Genomic DNA, 24,524 nt, shown 5'->3' with positions numbered 1-24,524 from the left:
TCTATACCCACGTCACACACCTCACCCAGCGCACTCTGCTCTATACCCACGTCACACGCCTCACCCAGCGCACTCTGCTCTATACCCACGTCACGCGCCTCACCCAGCGCACTCTGCTCTATACCCACGTCACACACCTCACTCTGCTCTATACCCACGTCACACACCTCACTCTGCTCTATACCCACGTCACGCGCTTCACCCAGCGCTCTCTGCTCTATACCCACGTCACGCGCCTCACCCAGCACACTCTGCTCTATACCCACGTCACACGCCTCACCCAGCGCACTCTGCTCTATACCCACGTCACACACCTCACCCAGCACACTCTGCTCTATACCCACGTCACACGCCTCACCCAGCGCACTCTGCTCTATACCCACGTCACCCAGCGCACTCTGCTCTATACCCACGTCACGCGCCTCACCCAGCGCACTCTGCTCTATACCCACGTCACACACCTCACTCTGCTCTATACCCACGTCACGCGCCTCACCCAGCGCACTCTGCTCTATACCCACGTCACGCGCCTCACCCATCGCACTCTGCTCTATACCCACGTCACACACCTCACCCAGCGCACTCTGCTCTATACCCACGTCACGCGCCTCACCCAGCGCTCTGCTCTATACCCACGTCACACGCCTCACCCAGCGCACTCTGCTCTATACCCACGTCACACGCCTCACCCAGCGCACTCTGCTCTATACCCACGTCACGCGCCTCACCCAGCGCACTCTGCTCTATACCCACGTCACACACCTCACCCAGCGCACTCTGCTCTATACCCACGTCACGCGCCTCACCCAGCGCACACTGCTCTATACACACGTCACACCCAGCGCACTCTGCTCTATACCCACGTCACGTGCCTCACCCAGAGCACTCTGCTCTATACCCACGTAACGCACCTCACCCAGCGCACTCTGCTCTATACCCACGTCACACGCCTCACCCAGTGCACTCTGCTCTATACCCACGTCACACGCCTCACCCAGCGCACTCTGCTCTATACCTACGTCACGCGCCTCACCCAGCGCACTCTGCTCTATACCCACATCACACACCTCACCCAGCGCACTCTGCTCTACACCCACGTCACACACGTCACCCAGCGCACTCTGCTCTATACCCACGTCACGCACCTCACCCAGCGCACTCTGCTCTATACCCACGTCACACACGTCACCCAGCGCACTCTGCTCTAAACCCACGTCACGCGCCTCACCCAGCGCACTCTGCTCTATACCCACGTCACACACCTCACTCTGCTCTATACCCACGTCACACACCTCACTCTGCTCTATACCCATGTCACGCGCTTCACCCAGCGCTCTCTGCTCTATACCCACGTCACGCGCCTCACCCAGCACACTCTGCTCTATACCCACGTCACACGCCTCACCCAGCGCACTCTGCTCTATACCCACGTCACACACCTCACCCAGCACACTCTGCTCTATACCCACGTCACACGCCTCACCCAGCTCTATACCCACGTCACCCAGCGCACTCTGCTCTATACCCACGTCACGCGCCTCACCCAGCGCACTCTGCTCTATACCCACGTCACACACCTCACTCTGCTCTATACCCACGTCACGCGCCTCACCCAGCGCACTCTGCTCTATACCCACGTCACGCGCCTCACCCATCGCACTCTGCTCTATACCCACGTCACACACCTCACCCAGCGCACTCTGCTCTATACCCACGTCACACGCCTCACCCAGCGCACTCTGCTCTATACCCACGTCACGCGCCTCACCCAGCGCACTCTGCTCTATACCCACGTCACGCGCCTCACCCAGCGCACTCTGCTCTATACCCACGTCACACACCTCACCCAGCGCACTCTGCTCCATACCCACGTCACACGCCTCACCCAGCGCACTCTGCTCTATACCCACGTCACGCGCCTCACCCAGCGCACTCTGCTCTATACCCACGTCACGCGCCTCACCCAGCGCACTCTGCTCTATACCCACGTCACCCAGCGCACTCTGCTCTATACCCACGTCACACACCTCACTCTGCTCTATACCCACGTCACACGCCTCACCCAGCGCACTCTGCTCTATACCCACGTCACACGCCTCACCCAGCGCACTCTGCTCTATACCCACGTCACACGCCTCACCCAGCACACTCTGCTCTATACCCACGTCACCCAGCGCACTCTGCTCTATACCCACGTCACGCGCCTCACCCAGCGCACTCTGCTCTATACCCACGTCACGCGCCTCACCCAGCGCACTCTGCTCTATACCCACGTCACGCACCTCACCCAGCGCACTCTGCTCTATACCCACGTCACACGCCTCACCCAGCGCACTCTGCTCTATACCCACGTCACACACCTCACCCAGCGCACTCTGCTCTATACCCACGTCACACGCCTCACCCAGCGCACTCTGCTCTATACCCACGTCACACACCTCACTCTGCTCTATACCCACGTCACGCGCTTCACCCAGCGCACTCTGCTCTATACCCACGTCACACGCCTCACCCAGCGCACTCTGCTCTATACCCACGTCACACGCCTCACCCAGCGCACTCTGCTCTATACCCACGTCACCCAGCGCACTCTGCTCTATACCCACGTCACGCGCCTCACCCAGCGCACTCTGCTCTATACCCACGTCACGCGCCTCACCCAGCGCACTCTGCTCTATACCCACGTCACACACCTCACTCTGCTCTATACCCACGTCACGCGCCTCACCCAGCGCACTCTGCTCTATACCCACGTCACGCGCCTCACCCAGCGCACTCTGCTCTATACCCACGTCACACACCTCACTCTGCTCTATACCCACGTCACGCGCTTCACCCAGCGCACTCTGCTCTATACACACGTCACGCGCCTCACCCAGCACACTCTGCTCTATACCCACGTCACACGCCTCACCCAGCGCACTCTGCTCTATACCCACGTCACACGCCTCACCCAGCGCACTCTGCTCTATACCCACGTCACGCGCCTCACTCTGCTCTATACCCACGTCACGCGCCTCACCCAGCGCACTCTGCTCTATACCCACGTCACGCGCCTCACCCAGCGCACTCTGCTCTATACCCACGTCACACACCTCACTCTGCTCTATACCCACGTCACACGCCTCACTCAGCTCTATACCCAAGTCACGCGCCTCACCCAGCGCACTCTGCTCTATACCCACGTCACGCGCCTCACCCAGCGCACTCTGCTCTATACCCACGTCACGCGCCTCACCCAGCGCACTCTGCTCTATACCCACATCACACACCTCACCCAGCACACTCTGCTCTATACCCACGTCACGCGCCTCACCCAGCGCACTCTGCTCTATACCCACATCACACACCTCACCCAGCACACTCTGCTCTATACCCACGTCACGCGCCTCACCCAGCGCACTCTGCTCTATAACCACGTCACGCGCCTCACCCAGCGCACTCTGCTCTATACCCACATCACACACCTCACCCAGCACACTCTGCTCTATACCCACGTCACGCGCCTCACCCAGCGGCACTCTGCTCTATACCCACATCACACACCTCACCCAGCGCACTCTGCTCTATACCCACGTCACACATATCACCCAGCGCACTCTGCTCCATACCCACGTCACACACCTCACCCAGCGCACTCTGCTCTATACCCACGTCACGCGCCTCACCCAGCGCACTCTGCTCTATACCCACGTCACACACCTCACCCAGCACACTCTGCTCTATACCCACGTCACGCGCCTCACCCAGCGCACTCTGCTCTATACCCACATCACACACCTCACCCAGCGCACTCTGCTCTATACCCACGTCACACACCTCACCCAGCGCACTCTGCTCTATACCCACGTCACACGCCTCACCCAGCGCACTCTGCTCTATACCCACGTCACGCGCCTCACCCAGCGCACTCTGCTCTATACCCACGTCACGCGCCTCACCCAGCGCACTCTGCTCTATACCCACGTCACGCGCCTCACCCAGCACACTCTGCTCTATACCACGTCACACGCCTCACCCAGCGCACTCTGCTCTATACCCACGTCACGCGCCTCACCCAGCGCACTCTGCTCTATACCCACGTCACACACCTCACCCAGCACACTCTGCTCTATACCCACGTCACACACCTCACCCAGCGCACTCTGCTCTATACCCACATCACGCGCCTCACCCAGCGCACTCTGCTCTATACCCACGTCACACGCCTCACCCAGCGCACTCTGCTCTATACCCACGTCACGCGCCTCACCCAGCGCACTCTGCTCTATACCCACGTCACGCGCCTCACCCAGCGCACTCTGCTCTATACCCACGTCACGCGCCTCACCCAGCGCACTCTGCTCTATACCCACGTCACGCGCCTCACCCAGCGCACTCTGCTCTATACCCGTCACACGCCTCACCCAGCGCACTCTGCTCTATACCCACGTCACGCGCCTCACCCAGCGCACTCTGTTCTATACCCACGTCACGCGCCTCACCCAGCGCACTCTGCTCTATACCCACGTCACACGCCTCACCCAGCGCACTCTGCTCTATACCCACGTCACGCACCTCACCCAGCGCACTCTGCTCTATACCCACGTCACGCGCCTCACCCAGCGCACTCTGCTCTATACCCACGTCACACGCCTCACCCAGCGCACTCTGCTCTATACCCACGTCACACCTCACCCAGCGCACTCTGCTCCATACCCACGTCACACGCCTCACCCAGCGCACTCTGCTCCATACCCACGTCACACGCCTCACCCAGCGCACTCTGCTCTATACCCACGTCACACGCCTCACCCAGCGCACTCTGCTCTATACCCACGTCACGCGCCTCACCCAGCGCACTCTGCTCTATACCCACGTCACGCACCTCACCCAGCGCACTCTGCTCTATACCCACGTCACACACCTCACCCAGCGCACTCTGCTCTATACCCACGTCACACACCTCACCCAGCGCACTCTGCTCTATACCCACGTCACACACCTCACCCAGCGCACTCTGCTCCATACCCACGTCACGCGCCTCACCCAGCGCACTCTGCTCTATACCCACGTCACGCGCCTCACCCAGCGCACTCTGCTCTATACCCACGTCACGCGCCTCACCCAGCGCACTCTGCTCTATACCCACGTCACACGCCTCACCCAGCGCACTCTGCTCTATACCCACGTCACGCGCCTCACCCAGCGCACTCTGCTCTATACCCACGTCACGCGCCTCACCCAGCGCACTCTGCTCTATACCCACGTCACACGCCTCACCCAGCACACTCTGCTCTATACCCACGTCACGCGCCTCACCCAGCGCACTCTGCTCTATACCCACGTCACACGCGCCTCACCCAGCGCACTCTGCTCTATACCCACGTCACACGCGCCTCACCCAGCGCACTCTGCTCTATACCCACGTCACACGCCTCACCCAGCGCACTCTGCTCTATACCCACGTCACGCGCCTCACCCAGCGCACTCTGCTCTATACCCACGTCACGCGTCTCACCCAGCGCACTCTGCTCTATACCCACGTCACACGCCTCACCCAGCGCACTCTGCTCTATACCCACGTCACGCACCTCACCAGGCGCACTCTGCTCTATACCCACGTCACACGCCTCACCCAGCGCACTCTGCTCTATACCCACGTCACACGCCTCACCCAGCGCACTCTGCTCTATACCCACGTCACACACCTCACCCAGCGCACTCTGCTCTATACCCACGTCACACACCTCACCCAGCGCACTCTGTTCTATACCCACGTCACGCACCTCACCCAGCGCACTCTGCTCTATACCCACGTCACGCGCCTCACCCAGCGCACTCTGCTCTATACCCACGTCACGCGCCTCACCCAGCGCACTCTGCTCTATACCCACATCACACACCTCACCCAGCACACTCTGCTCTATACCCACGTCACGCGCCTCACCCAGCGCACTCTGCTCTATACCCACATCACACACCTCACCCAGCACACTCTGCTCTATACCCACGTCACGCGCCTCACCCAGCGCACTCTGCTCTATACCCACGTCACTCGCCTCACCCAGCGCACTCTGCTCTATACCCACATCACACACCTCACCCAGCACACTCTGCTCTATACCCACGTCACGCGCCTCACCCAGCGCACTCTGCTCTATACCCACATCACACACCTCACCCAGCGCACTCTGCTCTATACCCACGTCACACATCACCCAGCGCACTCTGCTCCATACCCACGTCACACACCTCACCCAGCGCACTCTGCTCTATACCCACGTCACGCGCCTCACCCAGCGCACTCTGCTCTATACCCACGTCACGCGCCTCACCCAGCGCACTCTGCTCTATACCCACGTCACGCGCCTAACCCAGCGCACTCTGCTCTATACCCACGTCACACGCCTCACCCAGCGCACTCTGCTCTATACCCACATCACACACCTCACCCAGCGCACTCTGCTCTATACCCACGTCACACACCTCACCCAGCGCACTCTGCTCTATACCCACGTCACACGCCTCACCCAGCGCACTCTGCTCTATACCCACGTCACGCGCCTCACCCAGCGCACTCTGCTCTATACCCACGTCACACACCTCACCCAGCGCACTCTGCTCTATACCCACGTCACACGCCTCACCCAGCGCACTCTGCTCTATACCCACGTCACGCGCCTCACCCAGCGCACTCTGCTCTATACCCACGTCACGCGCCTCACCCAGCGCACTCTGCTCTATACCCACGTCACACACCTCACCCAGCACACTCTGCTCTATACCCACGTCACACACCTCACCCAGCACACTCTGCTCTATACCCACGTCACGCGCCTCACCCAGCGCACTCTGCTCTATACCCACATCACACACCTCACCCAGCGCACTCTGCTCTATACCCACGTCACACACCTCACCCAGCGCACTCTGCTCTATACCCACGTCACACGCCTCACCCAGCGCACTCTGCTCTATACCCACGTCACGCGCCTCACCCAGCGCACTCTGCTCTATACCCACGTCACGCGCCTCACCCAGCGCACTCTGCTCTATACCCACGTCACGCGCCTCACCCAGCACACTCTGCTCTATACCACGTCACACGCCTCACCCAGCGCACTCTGCTCTATACCCACGTCACGCGCCTCACCCAGCGCACTCTGCTCTATACCCACGTCACGCACCTCACCCAGCGCACTCTGCTCTATACCCACGTCACACACCTCACCCAGCGCACTCTGCTCTATACCCACATCACGCGCCTCACCCAGCGCACTCTGCTCTATACCCACGTCACACGCCTCACCCAGCGCACTCTGCTCTATACCCACGTCACGCGCCTCACCCAGCGCACTCTGCTCTATACCCACGTCACGCGCCTCACCCAGCGCACTCTGCTCTATACCCACGTCACGCACCTCACCCAGCGCACTCTGCTCTATACCCACGTCACGCGCCTCACCCAGCGCACTCTGCTCTATACCCACGTCACACGCCTCACCCAGCGCACTCTGCTCTATACCCACGTCACGCACCTCACCCAGCGCACTCTGCTCTATACCCACGTCACGCGCCTCACCCAGCGCACTCTGCTCTATACCCACGTCACACACCTCACCCAGCGCACTCTGCTCTATACCCACGTCACGCACCTCACCCAGCGCACTCTGCTCTATACCCACGTCACACACGTCACCCAGCGCACTCTGCTCTAAACCCACGTCACGCGCCTCACCCAGCGCACTCTGCTCTATACCCACGTCACACACCTCACTCTGCTCTATACCCACGTCACACACCTCACTCTGCTCTATACCCACGTCACACGCCTCACTCAGCTCTATACCCAAGTCACGCGCCTCACCCAGCGCACTCTGCTCTATACCCACGTCACGCGCCTCACCCAGCGCACTCTGCTCTATACCCACGTCACGCGCCTCACCCAGCGCACTCTGCTCTATACCCACATCACACACCTCACCCAGCACACTCTGCTCTATACCCACGTCACGCGCCTCACCCAGCGCACTCTGCTCTATACCCACATCACACACCTCACCCAGCACACTCTGCTCTATACCCACGTCACGCGCCTCACCCAGCGCACTCTGCTCTATAACCACGTCACGCGCCTCACCCAGCGCACTCTGCTCTATACCCACATCACACACCTCACCCAGCACACTCTGCTCTATACCCACGTCACGCGCCTCACCCAGCGCACTCTGCTCTATACCCACATCACACACCTCACCCAGCGCACTCTGCTCTATACCCACGTCACACATATCACCCAGCGCACTCTGCTCCATACCCACGTCACACATATCACCCAGCACACTCTGCTCTATACCCACGTCACACACCTCACCCAGCACACTCTGCTCTATACCCACGTCACGCGCCTCACCCAGCGCACTCTGCTCTATACCCACATCACACACCTCACCCAGCGCACTCTGCTCTATACCCACGTCACACACCTCACCCAGCGCACTCTGCTCTATACCCACGTCACACGCCTCACCCAGCGCACTCTGCTCTATACCCACGTCACGCGCCTCACCCAGCGCACTCTGCTCTATACCCACGTCACGCGCCTCACCCAGCGCACTCTGCTCTATACCCACGTCACGCGCCTCACCCAGCACACTCTGCTCTATACCACGTCACACGCCTCACCCAGCGCACTCTGCTCTATACCCACGTCACGCGCCTCACCCAGCGCACTCTGCTCTATACCCACGTCACGCACCTCACCCAGCGCACTCTGCTCTATACCCACGTCACACACCTCACCCAGCGCACTCTGCTCTATACCCACATCACGCGCCTCACCCAGCGCACTCTGCTCTATACCCACGTCACACGCCTCACCCAGCGCACTCTGCTCTATACCCACGTCACGCGCCTCACCCAGCGCACTCTGCTCTATACCCACGTCACGCGCCTCACCCAGCGCACTCTGCTCTATACCCACGTCACGCACCTCACCCAGCGCACTCTGCTCTATACCCACGTCACGCGCCTCACCCAGCGCACTCTGCTCTATACCCACGTCACACGCCTCACCCAGCGCACTCTGCTCTATACCCACGTCACGCACCTCACCCAGCGCACTCTGCTCTATACCCACGTCACGCGCCTCACCCAGCGCACTCTGCTCTATACCCACGTCACACACCTCACCCAGCGCACTCTGCTCTATACCCACGTCACGCACCTCACCCAGCGCACTCTGCTCTATACCCACGTCACACACGTCACCCAGCGCACTCTGCTCTAAACCCACGTCACGCGCCTCACCCAGCGCACTCTGCTCTATACCCACGTCACACACCTCACTCTGCTCTATACCCACGTCACACACCTCACTCTGCTCTATACCCACGTCACACGCCTCACTCAGCTCTATACCCAAGTCACGCGCCTCACCCAGCGCACTCTGCTCTATACCCACGTCACGCGCCTCACCCAGCGCACTCTGCTCTATACCCACGTCACGCGCCTCACCCAGCGCACTCTGCTCTATACCCACATCACACACCTCACCCAGCACACTCTGCTCTATACCCACGTCACGCGCCTCACCCAGCGCACTCTGCTCTATACCCACATCACACACCTCACCCAGCACACTCTGCTCTATACCCACGTCACGCGCCTCACCCAGCGCACTCTGCTCTATAACCACGTCACGCGCCTCACCCAGCGCACTCTGCTCTATACCCACATCACACACCTCACCCAGCACACTCTGCTCTATACCCACGTCACGCGCCTCACCCAGCGCACTCTGCTCTATACCCACATCACACACCTCACCCAGCGCACTCTGCTCTATACCCACGTCACACATATCACCCAGCGCACTCTGCTCCATACCCACGTCACACACCTCACCCAGCGCACTCTGCTCTATACCCACGTCACGCGCCTCACCCAGCGCACTCTGCTCTATACCCACGTCACACATCTCACCCAGCACACTCTGCTCTATACCCACGTCACGCGCCTCACCCAGCGCACTCTGCTCTATACCCACATCACACACCTCACCCAGCGCACTCTGCTCTATACCCACGTCACACACCTCACCCAGCGCACTCTGCTCTATACCCACGTCACACGCCTCACCCAGCGCACTCTGCTCTATACCCACGTCACGCGCCTCACCCAGCGCACTCTGCTCTATACCCACGTCACGCGCCTCACCCAGCGCACTCTGCTCTATACCCACGTCACGCGCCTCACCCAGCACACTCTGCTCTATACCACGTCACACGCCTCACCCAGCGCACTCTGCTCTATACCCACGTCACGCGCCTCACCCAGCGCACTCTGCTCTATACCCACGTCACACACCTCACCCAGCACACTCTGCTCTATACCCACGTCACGCGCCTCACCCAGCGCACTCTGCTCTATACCCACGTCACGCGCCTCACCCAGCGCACTCTGCTCTATACCCACGTCACACGCCTCACCCAGCGCACTCTGCTCTATACCCACGTCACACCCAGCGCACACTGCTCTATACCCACGTCACGCGCCTCACCCAGCGCACTCTGCTCTATACCCACGTCACGCACCTCACCCAGCGCACTCTGCTCTATATCCACGTCACACGCCTCACCCAGCGCACTCTGCTCTATACCCACGTCACGCACCTCACCCAGCGCACTCTGCTCTATACCCACGTCACGCGCCTCACCCAGCACACACTGCTCTATACCCACGTCACACGCCTCACCCAGCGCACTCTGCTCTATACCCACGTTACACGCCTCACCCAGCGCACTCTGCTCTATACCCACGTCACACCTCACCCAGCGCACTCTGCTCTATACCCACGTCACGCGCCTCACCCAGCGCACTCTGCTCTATACCCACGTCACGCGCCTCACCCAGCGCACTCTGCTCTATACCCACGTCACGCGCCTCACCCAGAGCACTCTGCTCTATACCCACGTCACACGCCTCACCCAGCACACTCTGCTCTATACCCACGTCACACACCTCACCCAGCGCACTCTGCTCTATACCCACGTCACGCGCCTCACCCAGCGCACTCTGTTCTATACCCACGTCACACGCCTCACCCAGCGCACTCTGCTCTATACCCACGTCACGCGCCTCACCCAGCGCACTCTGCTCTATACCCACGTCACGCGCCTCACCCAGCGCACTCTGCTCTATACCCACGTCACACGCCTCACCCAGCGCACTCTGCTCTATACCCACGTCACACACCTCACCCAGCGCACTCTGCTCTATACCCACGTCACGCGCCTCACCCAGCGCACTCTGCTCTATACCCACGTCACGCGCCTCACCCAGCGCACTTTGCTCTATACCCACGTCACACACCTCACCCAGCGCACTCTGCTCTATACCCACGTCACGCACCTCACCCAGCGCACTCTGCTCTATACCCACGTCACACGCCTCACCCAGCGCACTCTGCTCTATACCCACGTCACGCACCTCACCCAGCGCACTCTGCTCTATACCCACGTCACGCGCCTCACCCAGCGCACTCTGCTCTATACCCACGTCACGCGCCTCACCCAGCGTACTCTGCTCTATACCCACGTCACACGCCTCACCCAGCGCACTCTGCTCTATACCCACGTCACGCGCCTCAACCAGCGCACTCTGCTCTATACCCACGTCACACGCCTCACCCAGCGCACTCTGCTCTATACCCACGTCACACGCCTCACCCAGCGCTCTGCTCTATACCCACGTCACCCAGCGCACTCTGCTCTATACCCACGTCACGCACCTCACCCAGCGCACTCTGCTCTATACCCACGTCACACACCTCACCCAGCGCACTCTGCTCTATACCCACGTCACACGCCTCACCCAGCGCACTCTGCTCTATACCCACGTCACACACCTCACCCAGCGCACTCTGCTCTATACCCACGTCACACACCTCACCCAGCGCACTCTGTTCTATACCCACGTCACGCACCTCACCCAGCGCACTCTGCTCTATACCCACGTCACGCGCCTCACCCAGCGCACTCTGCTCTATACCCACGTCACGCACCTCACCCAGCGCACTCTGCTCTATACCCACGTCACACGCCTCACCCAGCGCACTCTGCTCTATACCCACGTCACGCACCTCACCCAGCGCACTCTGCTCTATACCCACGTCACACACCTCAACCAGCGCACTCTGCTCTATACCCACGTCACACGCCTCACCCAGCGCACTCTGCTCTATACCCACGTCACGCGCCTCACCCAGCGCACTCTGCTCTATACCCACGTCACGCGCCTCACCCAGCGCACTCTGCTCTATACCCACGTCACACGCCTCACCCAGCGCACTCTGCTCTATACCCACGTCACACGCCTCACCCAGCGCACTCTGCTCTATACCCACGTCACGCGCCTCACCCAGCGCACTCTGCTCTATACCCACGTCACACGCCTCACCCAGCGCACTCTGCTCTATACCCACGTCACGCGCCTCACCCAGCGCACTCTGCTCTATACTCACGTCACACCCAGCGCACTCTGCTCTATACCCACGTCACGCGCCTCACCCAGCGCACTCTGCTCTATACCCACGTCACGCGCCTCACCCAGCGCACTCTGCTCTATACCCACGTCACACGCCTCACCCAGCGCACTCTGCTCTATACCCACGTCACACGCCTCACCCAGCGCACTCTGCTCTATACCCACGTCACACGCCTCACCCAGCGCACTCTGCTCTATACCCACGTCACCCAGCGCACTCTGCTCTATACCCACGTCACGCGCCTCACCCAGCACACACTGCTCTATATCCACGTCACACGCCTCACCCAGCGCACTCTGCTCTATACCCACGTCACACGCCTCACCCAGCGCACTCTGCTCTATACCCACGTCACACGCCTCACCCAGCGCACTCTGCTCTATACCCACGTCACACGCCTCACCCAGCGCACTCTGCTCTATACCCACGTCACACGCCTCACCCAGCGCACTCTGCTCTATACCCACGTCACACACCTCACCCAGCGCACTCTGCTCTATACCCACGTCACCCAGCGCACTCTGCTCTATACCCACGTCACACACCTCACCCAGCGCACTCTGCTCTATACCCACGTCACACACCTCACCCAGCGCACTCTGCTCTATACCCACGTCACGCGCCTCACCCAGCGCACTCTGCTATATACCCACGTCACACGCCTCACCCAGCGCACTCTGCTCTATACCCACGTCACGCGCCTCACCCAGCGCACTCTGCTCTATACCCACGTCACGCGCCTCACCCAGCGCACTCTGCTCTATACCCACGTCACGCACCTGACCCAGCGCACTCTGCTCTATACCCACGTCACACGCCTCACCCAGCGCACTCTGCTCTATACCCACGTCACACGCCTCACCCAGCGCACTCTGCTCTATACCCACGTCACACGCCTCACCCAGCGCACTCTGCTCTATACCCACGTCACACACCTCACCCAGCGCACTCTGCTCTATACCCACGTCACACACCTCACCCAGCGCACTCTGTTCTATACCCACGTCACGCACCTCACCCAGCGCACTCTGCTCTATACCCACGTCACGCGCCTCACCCAGCGCACTCTGCTCTATACCCACGTCACGCACCTCACCCAGCGCACTCTGCTCTATACCCACGTCACACACCTCACCCAGCGCACTCTGCTCTATACCCACGTCACGCGCCTCACCCAGCGCACTCTGCTCTATACCCACGTCACGCGCCTCACCCAGCGCACTCTGCTCTATACCCACGTCACGCGCCTCACCCAGCGCACTCTGCTCTATACCCACGTCACGCGCCTCACCCAGCGCACTCTGCTCTATACCCACGTCACACGCCTCACCCAGCGCACTCTGCTCTATACCCACGTCACACGCCTCACCCAGCGCACTCTGCTCTATACCCACGTCACGCGCCTCACCCAGCGCACTCTGCTCTATACCCACATCACACACCTCACCCAGCGCACTCTGCTCTATACCCACGTCACACACCTCACCCAGCGCACTCTGCTCTATACCCACGTCACGCGCCTCACCCAGCGCACTCTGCTCTATACCCACGTCACACACCTCACCCAGCGCACTCTGCTCTATACCCACGTCACGCGCCTCACCCAGCGCACTCTGCTCTATACCCACGTCACAAGCCTCACCCAGCGCACTCTGCTCTATACCCACGTCACACACCTCACCCAGCGCACTCTGCTCTATACCCACGTCACGCGCCTCACCCAGCGCACTCTGCTCTATACCCACGTCACGCGCCTCACCCAGCGCACTCTGCTCTATACCCACGTCACGCGCCTCACCCAGCGCACTCTGCTCTATACCCACGTCACACGCCTCACCCAGCGCACTCTGCTCTATACCCACGTCACACGCCTCACCCAGCGCTCTGCTCTATACCCACGTCACCCAGCGCACTCTGCTCTATACCCACGTCACGCGCCTCACCCAGCGCACTCTGCTCTATACCCACGTCACGCGCCTCACCCAGCGCACTCTGCTCTATACCCACGTCACACGCCTCACCCAGCGCACTCTGCTCTATACCCACGTCACACGCCTCACCCAGCGCACTCTGCTCTATACCCACGTCACACACCTCACCCAGCACACTCTGCTCTATACCCACGTCACGCGCCTCACCCAGCGCACTCTGCTCTATACCCACGTCACACGCGCCTCACCCAGCGCACTCTGCTCTATACCCACGTCACGCGCCTCACCCAGCGCACTCTGCTCTATACCCACGTCACGCGCCTCACCCAGCACTCTGCTCTATACCCACGTCACGCGCCTCACCCAGCGCACTCTGCTCTATACCCACGTCACGCGCCTCTCCCAGCGCACTCTGCTCTATACCCACGTCACACACCCTCACCCAGCGCACTCTGCTCTATACCCACGTCACACGCCTCACCCAGCGCACTCTGCTCTATACCCACGTCACGCGCCTCACCCAGCGCACTCTGCTCTATACCCACGTCACGCGCCTCACCCAGCGCACTCTGCTCTATACCCACGTCACGCGCCTCACCCAGCGCACTCTGCTCTATATCCACGTCACACGCCTCTCCCAGCGCACTCTGCTCTATACCCACGTCACGCGTCTCAGCCAGCAAACTCTGCTCTATACCCACGTCACACGCCTCACCCAGCGCACTCTGCTCTATACCCACGTCACATACCTCACCCAGCGCACTCTGCTCTATACCCACGTCACGCGCCTCACCCAGCGCACTCTGCTCTATACCCACGTCACGCGCCTCACCCAGCGCACTCTGCTCTATACCCACGTCACACGCCTCACCCAGCGCACTCTGCTCTATACCCACGTCACACACCTCACCCAGCGCACTCTGCTCTATACCCACGTCACGCGCCTCACCCAGCGCACTCTGCTCTATACCCACGTCACGCGCCTCACCCAGCGCACTCTGCTCTATACCCACGTCACGCGCCTCACCCAGCGCACTCTGCTCTATACCCACGTCACACACCTCACCCAGCGCACTCTGCTCTATACCCACGTCACGCGCCTCACCCAGCACTCTGCTCTTGTGTGCCTGGCTCTGGTAATGAGTGGGAGCACCATCACACTGTAACTGCCCCTCGCAGCCATACGGGGGGTCTGTTCCATGAGGACACTGGACAGGTGATCATGAGACCCGCCTGCACTCACCTTGGACTCTCTGATCTGCAGCCAGCTGTTGAACAGGACGTCGTAGGCGCTGAAGATGTCGCTGGAGAAGGTGTCCTTCCTCACCGTGGGGTCTGGGGCCTGGTCCAGGTTAGCCAGGTACTCCTGGATACTCTCACTGAAATGCTGCAGGGCTGGGGAGCGCGAGGGCAGAGAGCGGGGCAATTACCCTGCAGCATATTACTAACAGCGCGTCCCGAAAGGCGACCTCTCAGTACCACCGTGTACTAATGGCAGAGCAAAAAGGGGCAGAGCGCGCAGAGCAAAAGGGGCAGAGCGCGCTGAGCAAAAAGGGGCAGAGCGCGCCGAGCAAAAAGGGGCAGAGCGCGCAGAGCAAAAGGGGCAGAGCGCGCAGAGCAAAAAGGGGCAGAGCGCGCAGAGCAAAAGGGGCAGAGCGTGCAGAGCAAAAGGGGCAGAGCGCGCAGAGCAAAAAGGGGCAGAGCACACAGAGCAAAAAGGGGCAGAGCGCGCAGAGCAAAAGGGGCAGAGCGCGCAGAGCAAAAAGGGGCAGAGCACACAAGAGCAAAAAGGGGCAGAGCGCACAGAGCAAAAAGGGGCAGAGCGCGCAGAGCAAAAGGGGCAGAGCGTGCAGAGCAAAAGGGGCAGAGCGCGCAGAGCAAAAGGGGCAGAGCGCGCAGAGCAAAAGGGGCAGAGCGTGCAGAGCAAAAAGGGGCAGAGCGCGCAGAGCAAAAAGGGGGCAGAGCGCGCAGAGCAAAAAGGGGCAGAGCGCGCAGAGCAAAAAAGGGGCAGAGCGCGCAGAGCAAAAAGGGGCAGAGCACACAGAGCAAAAAGGGGCAGAGCGCACAGAGCAAAAAGGGGCAGAGCGTGCAGGAGCAAAAGGGGCAGAGCGTGCAGAGCAAAAAGGGGCAGAGCGTGCAGAGCAAAAGGGGCAGAGCGTGCAGAGCAAAGGGGCAGAGCGCGCAGAGCAAAAGGGGCAGAGCGCGCAAGAGCAAAAGGGGCAGAGCGCGCAGAGCAAAAAGGGGCAGAGCGCGCAGAGCAAAAGGGGCAGAGCGTGCAGAGCAAAAAGGGGCAGAGCGCGCAGAGCAAAAGGGGCAGAGCGTGCAGAGCAAAAAGGGGCAGAGCGCGCAGAGCAAAAAGGGGCAGAGCAAAAGGGGCAGAGCGTGCAGAGCAAAAAGGGGCAGAGCGTGCAGAGCAAAAGGGGCAGAGCGCGCAGAGCAAAAAGGGCAGAGCGCGCAGAGCAAAAGGGGCAGAGCGCGCAGAGCAAAAAGGGGCAGAGCAAAAGGGGCAGAGCGTGCAGAGCAAAAGGGGCAGAGCGTGCAGAGCAAAAAGGGGCAGAGCGCGCAGAGCAAAAGGGGCAGAGCGCGCAGAGCAAAAGGGGCAGAGCGCGCAGAGCAAAAAGGGGCAGAGCGTGCAGAGCAAAAAGGGCTGAGCGTGCAGAGCAAAAGGGGCAGAGCGCGCAGAGCAAAAAGGGGGCAGAGCAAAAAGGGGCAGAGCGTGCAGAGCAAAAAGGGGCAGAGCGTGCAGAGCAAAAGGGGCAGAGCGCGCAGAGCAAAAGGGGCAGAGCGTGCAGAGCAAAAGGGGCAGAGCGCGCAGAGCAAAAAGGGCAGAGCGTGCAGAGCAAAAGGGGCAGAGGCGCGCAGAGCAAAAGGGGCAGAGCGTGCAGAGCAAAAAGGGCAGAGCGCGCAGAGCAAAAAGGGGCAGAGCAAAAGGGGCAGAGCGCGCAGAGCAAAAGGGGCAGAGCATGCAGAGCAAAAAGGGGCAGAGCGCGCAGAGTAAAAGGGGGCAGAGCAAAAGGGGCAGAGCGTGCAGAGCAAAAGGGGCAGAGCGTGCAGAGCAAAAGGGGCAGAGCGCGCAGAGCAAAAGGGGCAGAGCGCGCAGAGCAAAGGGGCAGAGCGCGCAGAGCAAAAGGGGCAGAGCGCGCAGAGCAAAGGGGCAGAGCAAAAGGGCAGAGCGCGCAGAGCAAAAAGGGGCAGAGCGCGCAGAGCAAAAAGGGCAGAGAGCGCAGAGCAAAAGGGGCAGAGCGTGCAGAGCAAAAGGGCAGAGCGTGCAGAGCAAAAGGGGCAGAGCGCGCCGAGCAAAAGGGGCAGAGCGCGCAGAGCAAAAGGGCAGAGCGTGCAGAGCAAAAGGGGCAGAGCGTGCAGAGTAAAAGGGGCAGAGCGCGCAGAGCAAAAGGGGCAGAGCACACAGAGCAAAAGGGGCAGAGCGCGCAGAGCAAAAGGGGCAGAGCGTGCAGAGCAAAAGGGGCAGAGCGTGCAGAGTAAAAGGGGCAGAGCAAAAGGGGCAGAGCGTGCAGAGCAAAAGGGGCAGAGCGTGCAGAGCAAAAGGGGCAGAGCGCGCAGAGCAAAAGGGGCAGAGCGCGCAGAGCAAAAGGGGCAGAGCGTGCAGAGTAAAAGGGGCAGAGCAAAAGGGGCAGAGCGTGCAGAGCAAAAGGGGCAGAGCGTGCAGAGCAAAAGGGGCAGAGCGCGCAGAGCAAAAGGGGCAGAGCGCGCAGAGCAAAAGGGGCAGAGCGGTGCAGAGCAAAAGGGGGCAGAGCGCGCAGAGCAAAAGGGGCAGAGCGCGCAGAGCAAAAGGGGCAGAGCGCGCAGAGCAAAAGGGGCAGAGCGCGCAGAGCAAAAGGAGCAGAGCGCAGAGGGGACGTGTTGCTTACCCACACAGAACACGGCCTTCATATGGTCCTGCTTCGCCATCCCTAGCATCGGTAGCATGGTCCCCAGGATGGAGTTTAGGAACGGTACCATGCCAAAAACTAATGGGAGAGACACGGGGGAGAGATCAGACTGCAGGGTAACGAGGTCACCGGGAGAGATCAGACTGCAGGGTAACGGGGTCACCGGGAGAGATCAGACTGCAGGGTAACGGGGTCACCGGGAGAGATCAGACTGCAGGGTAACGAGGTCACCGGGAGAGATCAGACTGCAGGGTAACGAGGTCACCGGGAGAGATCAGACTGCAGGGTAACGAGGTCACCGGGAGAGATCAGACTGCAGGGTAACGAGGTCACCGGGAGAGATCAGACTGCAGGGTAACGAGGTCACCGGGAGAGATCAGACTGCAGGGTAACGAGGTCACCGGGAGAGATCAGACTGCAGGGTAACGAGGTCACCGGGAGAGATCAGACTGCAGGGTAACGAGGTCACCGGGAGAGATCAGACTGCAGGGTAACGAGGTCACCGGGAGAGATCAGACTGCAGGGTAACGAGGTCACCGGGAGAGATCAGACTGCAGGGGTAACGAGGTCACCGGGAGAGATCAGACTGCAGGGTAACGAGGTCACCGGGAGAGATCAGACTGCAGGGTAACGAGGTCACCGGGGAGAGATCAGACTGCAGGGTAACGAGGTCACCGGGAGAGATCAGACTGCAGGGTAACGAGGTCACCGGGAGAGATCAGACTGCAGGGTAACGAGGTCACCGGGAGAGATCAGACTGCAGGGTAACGAGGTCACCGGGAGAGATCAGACTGCAGGGTAACGGGGTCACCGGGAGAGATCAGACTGCAGGGTAACGAGGTCACCGGGGAGAGATCAGACTGCAGGTAACGAGGTCACCGGGAGAGATCAGACTGCAGGGGTAACGGGGTCACCGGGAGAGATCAGACTGCAGGGTAACGGGGTCACCGGAGAGATCAGACTGCAGGGTAACGAGGTCACCGGGTGAGATCAGACTGCAGGGTAACGAGGTCACCGGGAGAGATCAGACTGCAGGGTAACGAGGTCACCGGGAGGGAGAGATCAGACTGCAGGGTAACGAGGTCACCGGGAGAGATCAGACTGCAGGGTAACGAGGTCACCGGGAGAGATCAGACTGCAGGGTAACGAGGTCACCGGGAGAGATCAGACTGCAGGGTAACGAGGTCACCGGGAGAGATCAGACTGCAGGGTAACGAGGTCACCGGGAGAGATCAGACTGCAGGGTAACGGGGTCACCGGGAGAGATCAGACTGCAGGGTAACGGGGTCACCGGGGAGAGATCAGACTGCAGGGTAACGAGGTCACCGGGAGAGATCAGACTGCAGGGTAACGAGGTCACCGGGAGAGATCAGACTGCAGGGTAACGAGGTCACCGGGGAGAGATCAGACTGCAGGGTAACGAGGTCACCGGGAGAGATCAGACTGCAGGGTAACGAGGTCACCGGGAGAGATCAGACTGCAGGGTAACGAGGTCACCGGGAGAGATCAGACTGCAGGGTAACGAGGTCACCGGGAGAGATCAGACTGCAGGGTAACGAGGTCACCGGAGAGATCAGACTGCAGGTAACCGAGGTCAGCCCGACCGGGAGAGATCAGACTGCAGGGTAACGAGGTCACCGGGAGAGATCAGACTGCAGAGTAACGAGGTCACCGGGAGAGATCAGACTGCAGGGTATCAGACACGAGTCACCGGGAGAGATCAGACTGCAGGGTAACGAGGTCACCGGGAGAGATCAGACTGCAGAGTAACGAGGTCACCGGGAGAGATCAGACTGCAGGGTAACGAGGTCACCGGGAGAGATCAGACTGCAGGGTAACGAGGTCACCGGGAGAGATCAGACTGCAGGGTAACGAGGTCACCGGGAGAGATCAGACTGCAGGGTAACGAGGTCACCGGGAGAGATCAGACTGCAGGGTAACGAGGTCACCGGAGAGGATCAGACTGCAGGGTAACGAGGTCACCGGGAGAGATCAGACTGCAGGGTAACGAGGTCACCGGGAGAGATCAGACTGCAGGGTAACGAGGTCACCGGGAGAGATCAGACTGCAGGGTAACGGGGTCACCGGGAGAGATCAGACTGCAGGGTAACGAGGTCACCGGGAGAGATCAGACTGCAGGGTAACGAGGTCACCGGGAGAGATCAGACTGCAGGGTAACGAGGTCACCGGGAGAGATCAGACTGCAGGGTAACGAGGTCACCGGGAGAGATCAGACTGCAGGGGTAACGAGGTCACCGGGAGAGATCAGACTGCAGGGTAACGAGGTCACCGGGAGAGATCAGACTGCAGGGTAACGAGGTCACCGGGAGAGATCAGACTGCAGGTAACGGGGTCACCGGGAGAGATCAGACTGCAGGGTAACGAGGTCACCGGGAGAGATCAGACTGCAGGGTAACGAGGTCACCGGGAGAGATCAGACTGCAGGGTAACGAGGTCACCGGGAGAGATCAGACTGCAGGGTAACGAGGTCACCGGAGAGATCAGACTGCAGAGTAACGAGGTCACCGGAGAGATCAGAACTGCAGGGTAACGAGGTCACCGGGAGAGATCAGACTGCAGGGTAACGAGGTCACCGGGAGAGATCAGACTGCAGGGTAACGAGGTCACCGGAAGAGATCAGACTGCAGAGTAACGAGGTCACCGGGAGAGATCAGACTGCAGGGTAACGAGGTCACCCGGAGAGATCAGACTGCAGGGTAACGAGGTCACCGGGAGAGATCAGACTGCAGAGTAACGAGGTCACCGGGAGAGATCAGACTGCAGGGTAACGAGGTCACCGGGAGAGATCAGACTGCAGGGTAACGAGGTCACCGGGAGAGATCAGACTGCAGGGTAACGAGGTCACCGGGAGAGATCAGACTGCAGGGTAACGAGGTCCACCGGGAGAGATCAGACTGCAGAGTAACGAGGTCACCGGAGAGATCAGACTGCAGGGTAACGAGGTCACCGGGAGAGATCAGACTGCAGAGTAACGAGGTCACCGGAGAGATCAGACTGCAGGGTAACGAGGTCACGCGGAGAGATCAGACTGCAGGGTAACGAGGTCACCGGAGAGATCAGACTGCAGGGTAACGAGGTCACCGGGAGAGATCAGACTGCAGGGTAACGAGGTCACCGGGAGAGATCAGACTGCAGGGTAACGAGGTCACCGGGAGAGATCAGACTGCAGGGTAACGAGGTCACCGGGAGAGATCAGACTGCAGGGTAACGAGGTCACCGGGAGAGATCAGACTGCAGGGTAACGAGGTCACCGGGAGAGATCAGACTGCAGGGTAACGAGGTCACCGGGAGAGATCAGACTGCAGGGTAACGAGGTCACCGGAGAGATCAGACTGCAGGGTAACGAGGTCACCGGGAGAGATCAGACTGCAGGGTAACGAGGTCACCGGGAGAATCCGTCTGCAGGGTAACGAGGTCACCGGGAGAGATCAGACTGCAGGGTAACGAGGTCACCGGGGAGAGATCAGACTGCAGGGTAACGAGGTCACCGGGAGAGATCAGACTGCAGGGTAACGAGGTCACCGGGAGAGATCAGACTGCAGGGTAACGAGGTCACCGGAGAGATCAGACTGCAGGGTAACGAGGTCACCGGGAGAGATCAGACTGCAGGGTAAACGAGGTCACCGGGAGAGATCAGACTGCAGGGTAACGAGGTCACCGGGAGAGATCAGACTGCAGGGTAACGAGGTCACCGGGAGAGATCAGACTGCAGGGGTAACGAGGTCACCGGGAGAGATCAGACTGCAGGGTAACGAGGTCACGGGAGAGATCAGACTGCAGGGTAACGAGGTCACCGGGAGAGATCAGACTGCAGGGTAACGAGGTCACCGGGAGAGATCAGACTGCAGGGTAACGAGGTCACCGGGAGAGATCAGACTGCAGGGGTAACGAGGTCACCGGGAGAGATCAGACTGCAGGGTAACGAGGTCACCGGGAGAGATCAGACTGCAGGGTAACGAGGTCACCGGGAGAGATCAGACTGCAGGGTAACGAGGTCACCGGGAGAGATCAGACTGCAGGGTAACGAGGTCACCGGGAGAGATCAGACTGCAGGTAACGAGGTCACCGGGAGAGATCAGACTGCAGGGTAACGAGGTCACCCGGGAGAGATCAGACTGCAGGGTAACGAGGTCACCGGGAGAGATCAGACTGCAGGGTAACGAGGTCACCGGGAGAGATCAGACTGCAGGGTAACGAGGTCACCGGGAGAGATCAGACTGCAGGGTAACGAGGTCACCGGGAGAGATCAGACTGCAGGGTAACGAGGTCACCGGGAGAGATCAGACTGCAGGGTAACGAGGTCACCGGGAGAGATCAGACTGCAGGGTAACGAGGTCACCGGGAGAGATCAGACTGCAGGGTAACGAGGTCACCGGGAGAGATCAGACTGCAGGGTAACGAGGTCACCGGGAGAGATCAGACTGCAGGGTAACGAGGTCACCGGGAGAGATCAGACTGCAGGGTAACGAGGTCACCGGGAGAGATCAGACTCCAGGGTAACGGGGTCACCGGGAGAATTAGTCTGCTCCCCAGCACATTCACACCCTTCAATCTCTCGCCATTGGCGGCAATGCTCCCGCTCTGTTGTAAGGAGTTTCAGCAGCGTGTGCGTGTACATGTACATGCGTGTACATGTACGTGCGTGTGCATGTACGTGCACGGTTACAAATGCTCCACACACTCGTATTTATTCCTATGGGTTCCGCGTCTCCCATTATCCCCATATGAATGTAAGCTCTTTGGGCCAGAACTCTCTTCCTACGTGCAGCGATAATATAAGCAGCTTTCCCAGACTGTAAATGGTTAAATTAATGGCCGCTTCTACACGAGAATAAAACGTTAGTCCGCCTCTCATACAGAGAGCAGCGAGAGTCTCAGAAAGGCAATAAGATTTCTATACGCATAAGAACTCATGATGCAACGCACATGCCATGACCCCAACACGTTAACACACGTGTGCTGGATACAGGGCCCATGTGACAAGCATGTGAGAAGTTTGGAGCCGGGGATATTTACCGGCTCCAAACTTCCTCCTCTCAGAGCTGTAAGGAGACATGGCTTATAACGGGGATACTTGGCATCGACGTATTGTACAACGGCCCCTGGTGGGCGTCAGGAAGATGGCGGCGCAGTGCCTTACAGCCACTTACCGTTGGCCATGGAGAGATTGGCCAGGGTCTGCATGATGAAGAAGTGAGGGAGGATGCCGGGCTGGAACTTGCTCAGGATTTCCTCCATCACGCTGTTGATGAAGTTTCTCCCGACGGCTACGAGGACGTTGCTGGCCGCCTGCTGCCACTCAAAGATCATGTCCTGGGGGCGGGAACAGCGGAGTGTACAACGCTCAGGTACATCACAGGGAAGCATATTACAGAGAAAGACATATTCCTCTGTCCCTCTACTTCTAAAGCCGACTCAGGCCCTCATTCTCTCCCGTCTTCATTACTGTAACCTCCTGCTGTCCGGCCTTCCTGCCTCTCACCTGTCTCCCCTACAACATATCCTAAACATTGCTGCCAGAATCACTCTACTCTTTCCTAAATCTGTCCCTGGCTTCCTATCAAATCCCGCACTCAATTCTCCTCCTCACTTTTAAAGCTTTACTCTGACCCTCCTTACATCTAAGCCTAATCTCTCACTATACCCTCCTCTGCCCCTCCTTACACCTCACCCCAATATCTCACTATACCCTCCTCTGCCCCTCCTTACATCTCCCCCTAATATCACACTATACCATCCTCTGCCCCTCCTTACACCTCACCTCAATATCTCACTAAACCCTCCTCTGCCCCTCCTTACACCTCACCCTAATATCTCACTATACCATCCTCTGCCCCTCCTTACACCTCACCTCAATATCTCACTAAACCCTCCTCTGCCCCTCCTTACACCTCACCCTAATGTCTCACTATACCCTCCTCTGCCCCTCCGTACATCTCACCCTAATATCTCACTATACCCTCCTCTGCCCCTCCTTACATCTCACCCTAATATCTCACTATACCCTCCTCTGCCCCTCCTTACATCTCACCCCAATATCTCACTAAACCCTCCTCTGCCCCTCCTTACATCTCACCCTAATATCTCACTATACCCTCCTCTGCCCCTCCTTACATCTCACCCTAATATCTCACTATACGCTGCTCTGCCCCT

General features: G+C 59.9%; 1 protein-coding gene across 1 annotated transcript in view; it reads right to left on the bottom strand.

The window, feature by feature from the left end:
* LOC142475681 (maestro heat-like repeat-containing protein family member 1) overlaps nucleotides 1-24,524 on the bottom strand; it is a gene marked incomplete at its 3' end in the record, with an annotated part of 70,807 nt that overhangs the window by 26,218 nt on the left and 20,065 nt on the right. The window contains exons 5-7 of the mRNA XM_075581455.1: nucleotides 23,522-23,684; nucleotides 18,330-18,428; nucleotides 15,704-15,855 (exon numbers count right to left, since the gene is read on the bottom strand). Of these exons, the coding sequence (XP_075437570.1) occupies nucleotides 15,704-15,855; nucleotides 18,330-18,428; nucleotides 23,522-23,684 (414 nt within the window). The remainder of the gene's footprint in view (nucleotides 1-15,703; nucleotides 15,856-18,329; nucleotides 18,429-23,521; nucleotides 23,685-24,524) is intronic.

This window comes from Ascaphus truei, unplaced genomic scaffold (assembly GCF_040206685.1).
Source record: "Ascaphus truei isolate aAscTru1 unplaced genomic scaffold, aAscTru1.hap1 HAP1_SCAFFOLD_1327, whole genome shotgun sequence".
In the NCBI taxonomy this organism is placed as follows: domain Eukaryota; kingdom Metazoa; phylum Chordata; class Amphibia; order Anura; family Ascaphidae; genus Ascaphus; species Ascaphus truei.
The sequence above is the reverse complement of the archived record's forward strand: the minus strand, read 5'-3'. Positions and strand labels throughout refer to the sequence as shown.